At 32.8% G+C, this 6,000-nt stretch overlaps 1 protein-coding gene and 2 non-coding genes across 3 annotated transcripts in view; all 3 read left to right on the top strand.

Annotated features, from left to right (window-relative positions):
* LOC127738489 (prostatic spermine-binding protein-like) overlaps positions 1-4,435 on the top strand; it is a 12,011-nt gene extending 7,576 nt beyond the window's left edge. The window contains exon 2 of the mRNA XM_052249777.1: positions 4,130-4,435. Within this exon, the coding sequence (XP_052105737.1) occupies positions 4,130-4,435 (306 nt within the window). The remainder of the gene's footprint in view (positions 1-4,129) is intronic.
* On the top strand, positions 268-341 carry Trnak-uuu (transfer RNA lysine (anticodon UUU)). The gene has a single exon. It is a non-coding gene; the product is annotated as a tRNA-Lys (tRNA).
* Positions 781-854, top strand: Trnak-uuu (transfer RNA lysine (anticodon UUU)). The gene has a single exon. It is a non-coding gene; the product is annotated as a tRNA-Lys (tRNA).
* Positions 4,436-6,000: the final 1,565 nt, after the last annotated feature.

Below are 6,000 nucleotides of genomic sequence, written 5' to 3'. Positions count from 1 at the left end.
AGACATTTTTATGGATATGTTCTAGTAATTGACTAGTGGTAAAACAAACTCGGGATTTTAAATGAATAATGAAAGGCTAATGAACGCAGTCGAATTTTTGAAGATCGAGTGCATTGCATGTGACAACATCAATATAGTATAAGATAGTGTAGATTAGACCGTTATAATTAATTGGTCAATATAATTCATCCTTATGGTGTATACAGTATATGACAATATGACAAGGTAAAACATCACTACCTTAATATTCTACAGTTTGACATGCGAGTCTCTGTGGCGCAATTGGTTAGCGCGTTCGGTTTTTAACCGAAAGGTTGGTGGTTGGAGCCCACCTAGGAACGTGGCATAATTTTTGCCAACCTAAAATAGGGTTTTATTCTCATCTTGTTACTGACAGACCTAAGGTTATCAACAAAAAGACTTATAAATGTGTAAGAGTATAGCAGTTCTGGTGGAGGACTATGTTATGGATATGTTCTGTTAAGAGTTTATGCATATTTTCGATCTATTGAAAGACATTTTTATGGATATGTTCTAGTAATTGACTAGTGGTAAAACAAACTCGGGATTTTAAATGAATAATGAAAGGCTAATGAACGCAGTCGAATTTTTGAAGATCGAGTGCATTGCATGTGACAACATCAATATAGTATAAGATAGTGTAGATTAGACCGTTATAATTAATTGGTCAATAAAATTCATCCGTATGGTGTATACAGTATATGACAATATGACAAGGTAAAACATCACTACCTTAATATTCTACAGTTTGACATGCGAGTCTCTGTGGCGCAATTGGTTAGCGCGTTCGGTTTTTAACCGAAAGGTTGGTGGTTGGAGCCCACCTAGGGACGTGGCATAATTTTTGCCAACCTAAAATAGGGTTTTATTCTCATCTTGTTACTGACAGACCTAAGGTTATCAACAAAAAGACTTATAAATGTGTAAGAGTATAGCAGTTCTGGTGGAGGACTATGTTATGGATATGTTCTGCTAAGAGTTTATGCATATTTTTGATCTATTGAAAGACATTTTTTTGGATATGTTCTAGTAATTGACTAGTGGTAAAACAAACTCGGGATTTTAAATGAATAATGAAAGGCTAATGAACGCAGTCGAATTTTTGAAGATTGAGTGCATTGCATGTGACAACATCAATATATGTATAAGATAGTGTAGATTAGACCGTTATAATTAATTGGTCAATATAATTCATCCTTATGGTGTATACAGTATATGACAATATGACAAGGTAAAAACTTCACTACCTTAATATTATACAGTTTGACATGCGAGTCTCTGTGGCGCAATTGGTTAGCGCGTTCGGCTGAAGATTTTCATGATGTAAGAACGACAAAACTAATGACTGATGCAGTGAGAAAAAGAATGCTGCATATTATAGATTTTGTGACAAATAAAAAATTGTAATTGTTTTCTTATTTTATTGTATTGTATTTCGTAAGAGAGAAAGTTTGTATGGTTTTGTGAGAACGTTGTGAAAAAAAGTTTTTCCGAATATTGATAATTCTTTTTTGTGATTCATTTGCCTGTCTTAAAATAGCTGACGAATGACTTGATATTTAATACTTCAAATTTTATTTGCGTGGTGGAATGGAATCTAGCCCTGTGCGAATTACATTTCTGATTGTATCAATTTTCGTCCTCTGTCGGAAAATAAGACGTTACAAACATTTTTCGCTTTGAGTTTTCTTTGTATTCTGTGTAAGCTTTTTATCAATTTGAATGTATGTGCTGAATGATAGAAAAGAAAGAGATAGAATATTAGTATAAGGACTTGATGTTTTTCTATTGAATATGATATATATATGAATATACAAAAGTACATAACCAGACAATTATGTTCGTGAAAAATATTTCATGCATTATAAATGTATAGTAAATGAAAAATACCGAATATGATTCTTTTCAGAGAAAGAAGAATTATTGATTACAATGTTTTCATTTATGTGTAAATCTAAACTGTGATATGTATATACCAAGTGTGAATATAATAAAGATAAAAAAAAAATTAGCGCGTTCGGCTGTTAACCGAAAGGTTGGTGGTTCGAGCCCACCAAGGAACGTGGCATAATTTTTGCCAGCAGAAAATAGGGTTTTATTCTCATCTTGTTACTGACAGACCTAAGGTTATCAACAAAAAGACTTATAAATGTGGAATAGTATAGCAGTTCTGGTGGAGGACTATGTTATGGATATGTTCTGTTAAGAGTTTATGCATATTTTCGATCTATTGAAAGACATTTTTATGGATATGTTCTAGTAATTGACTAGTGGTAAAACAAAATCGGGATTTTAAATGAATAATGAAAGGCTAATGAACGCAGTCGAATTTTTGAAGATCGAGTGCATTGCATGTGACAACATCAATATATGTATAAAAAGTTAAATCACAAAAATACTGAACTCCGAGGAAAATTCAAAAAGGAAAGTCCCTAATTAAATGGCAAAATCAAAAGCTCAAACACATCAAACGAATGGATAACTGTCATATTCCTGACTTGGTACAGGCATTTTCTTATGTAGAAAATGGTGGATTGAACCTGGTTTTATAGCTAGCTAAACCTCTCACTTGTATGACAGACGCATCAAAACTGTTGATTTATACGTTTTTTACCCCTTCTCTGATGATTTAATCGTTTGGAAGAGGGGGTTGACTTAGGGGCGCTTGTCCTTATTTGTTGAGTTGTACTTGCTTTGAAAAGCAATAATGTCTCAGTCGGAGCAAAATTTTCAAAATGCTGGAAATTCACGTAGAAACTCAAGGGATACAAGAAATCGGTTTTCAAAACAGAATTATGTTACTGATAATAAATATTAATAGCGATAATGTACATTTAGTTAAGAAAAAAATCCGACAAAAGTAGTTGGGGAAAAGGTTGTGAAAGGAGATATTGAGATTATAACCGGAATGAACACTGTATAAGCAGTAGTTCAAAGTGATTGATCGTTATATGATGTAACATTTGACTGTAAAGAAAATGCATTTAAGTTGTTACGGGGAGCAGAAATTGTTAATAGAGATTTCGAGTGCAGTATGATGTTTTCAGACATAACTGTTGTTTCAGTTATAAAACTACCGTCTTATATTGGTGACCATGAATTAAAAGTAAGATTAAAAGTAAAAGAGTGAAAGTAGTTTCACCTGTGTTTAGGCGAACCATACCTGGTACTCCGGTTGCTGATGGTACTAGATTCGTGAGGAGTGGTAGCGTTAACGTGGACAATGCCATTTAAAATTGGCACTAATACAACATACTATCGTGTAGTTCATAACAACCAAGCAAAGGTTTGCTCAGAGTGCTCATCTCCTGAGCATATGAGAAAAGACTGTCCATATTTTGTGTGTTATGGATGTGGAAATATTGGACATGCAAAGAAAAGTTGTCGAGCCAAAAAATGCGTATGCAAGCCTTCAACGAGATGGAAACACGAAAGCATAACCGAGAAGCAAATAAAGGAAATTGTCTGGACTGTGGAAAATATTTCTGCAAGTGTAAATGTAGGACATGCGGAAATACGGAGTGCATATGTGCTTGCTACACATGTGACCCAGTTCCATGTGTATGTAAATGTCATCAATGCCGAAGTAATCATAGCGTATGTCCTTGTACAGATTGTACCAAGTATCCGTGCGTATGTGTAGGTGCAGAATGTTCTCAACCTTTAACAGACTGTATGGAAGCCAATGAAAATGGTTCAGAAATAATCATACAAAAAAGACCAGGCGAAAATCATGCTGATGATGAGGATACCGAAACCGTGGTAAAATCTTTTGTAAGTAAAAATGTACATGACAATGATTGTCTATTAAATGAAAACGTTACTGAAGATGAAGCGTAACAAGACCCTGCAACTAAAATACAATCGGATGGGTCTGACAAAACCGGAAAAACAGAAGTTTTAAATCTAAATATAGTAGAAGGAGAAGTGCACAATGAGCAAAATGGAGCTCAAAGATGGTTTAAAGAGGAAGCGGAGGATCTCAGAGGATGGTATTAATGACAATGATTATCATAGAACAGATATCTCAATTGAAAAAGATATAATTGAGAATTAAAGTCTTGTTGCTGGAACAGACAGATAATTTAGCGAAGGTAAAAAAATTAAGAGAGATGATGATAGCACTCCTTCTTATGATACTGTTGTAGGAGGAAGTGGAGAAATCAATAATGTTGATATGGAGGATAGTTTCTCATTGAATGAAATATTTGGCACCCCGGTTTGTGATGAAGTAATCACCACTGAAGGTGCAAAAGAAAATATAGAATTATATGTCTGTTCTGGTGATGGGTCTGAAAGTTCAGTAGAAATACTGGATACAAATAGTGGTGGTGATGTTATGAATGATGAGGGTAAATTTATTAGTGCTAAAGAAGCTCGAAAACTTAATAAAGAAAGAGCAAAAGCTGGATAGGAGATCAAGAATTAAAGCTACTCCTAATCTAGATGGTAAATGTGTTAGATATGTAGGTCAAAATGTTGAAAGTACTAAGATGTAAACAATGGAGAAATATGTAATTTTATTTTATTTTATTTCATCTTTACAATAGTAATTATATGTTCAATTAACTGTAATGGACTTAGATGTGTAAATAACTTTCAGAATTTTGTTAGTATTGTTGATGATAAAAAAAATAGCATTGTACTTTTGCAAGAGACATTTTGGGATGACATTTATATAAATAGTATAAAACATTTATATTCAGGTAAAATCATTAGTAACAATGGTTTGAATTATAGACTAGGTGTTGCTGTACTTGCAAACAACTATTGTAAAGATAAGATACAAACTGTTTATTCTGATGAAAAAGATAGATTTTTACATGTAACATTTTTTGTAAATAAAACATTGTATAATATTATATCGTAATATGCACCAAATACGATAACTGAAAGAACAGAGTTCTTCGAATTTGTGAAAATGTATATGGAGAATATGGAAAACCTAAATATTGGAGGCGACTTCAATTCTAGTTTGTCTAATTGAGACAAAGGTGGTAAAATAAAACGTATTGTAGATGAACCTTGTAGAAAATTATACCAAATAGTAAATGATAAGGATGTATATGATGCGTGGCGTACTAGAAACACCCACAGTAGAATATTTTCATGGAAACGAATTCGTAATAATGAGTGACAACAGAGTATGATAGATTATTTTTTAGTTAGTAGACAGTTGTCACCATGTATCCAAATCTATATTATAACTTAATTAGTTTAAGTGATCATGCTTTTGTTATATTGAATTTAAACTGTAATAACATAGAAAGAGGTCCTGGTTTGTGGATCCTAAACAATACACTTTTACAAAATGAACAGTATGTTAGAAGAGTTAAGGAAAACATAGCTGTAAAAAATGAAAATGAGTTATATGATAGAGATCTTTTGATATGGTGGGATAATCTTAATTATCCTATACTTGGAGTTAATAACTTATATTTTTTACAGTATGATAATAGATTTAAATTTACGTGAATTCCATATTTTCCGATATGGTGCTTAGCGGGCTGATATAAAAAAATTGTCAACTGCTTCCGGCTATCATCGCATGCCTTTCCGTCGTCCGTAAACTTTTCAATTTTTGAACTGCTACTTGAGAACCAATTAAAAGGGATCAATATATTAAACTGTTATTTTTCTCCATTGTTGAAGCATATGATAAAAAGATATTTTTTCATATTTTTTGTTGAAAAAGACTTTTTTGTCACTCATGATGGGTGACAAAACGTACCCCTTGGACAATATTTTTTTAAAGGAACAGACCGTTTTGTGAGAATGAATCAGTTATAGATGAAATTGAGAAGAAATGTGGAACAGGATCTGTTTTGGCGTGTGTGCCAAAGTGTGGTATCGTCTATGAAGTGGTATTGCGAGAACTGAGAAATGTTGGAAGATTTCGGGATATAATATGTCAATAAAAGGTACAACATTATTGTAAATGTACTGATTTCCGTATTTAGAATTGCGTCAATTTTTAAT

Source organism: Mytilus californianus, unplaced genomic scaffold (assembly GCF_021869535.1).
Source record: "Mytilus californianus isolate M0D057914Y unplaced genomic scaffold, xbMytCali1.0.p SCAF_1, whole genome shotgun sequence".
NCBI lineage: Eukaryota > Metazoa > Mollusca > Bivalvia > Mytilida > Mytilidae > Mytilus > Mytilus californianus.
Note: the sequence above shows the minus strand (reverse complement) of the source record. Positions and strands in the feature narration are given on the sequence as shown.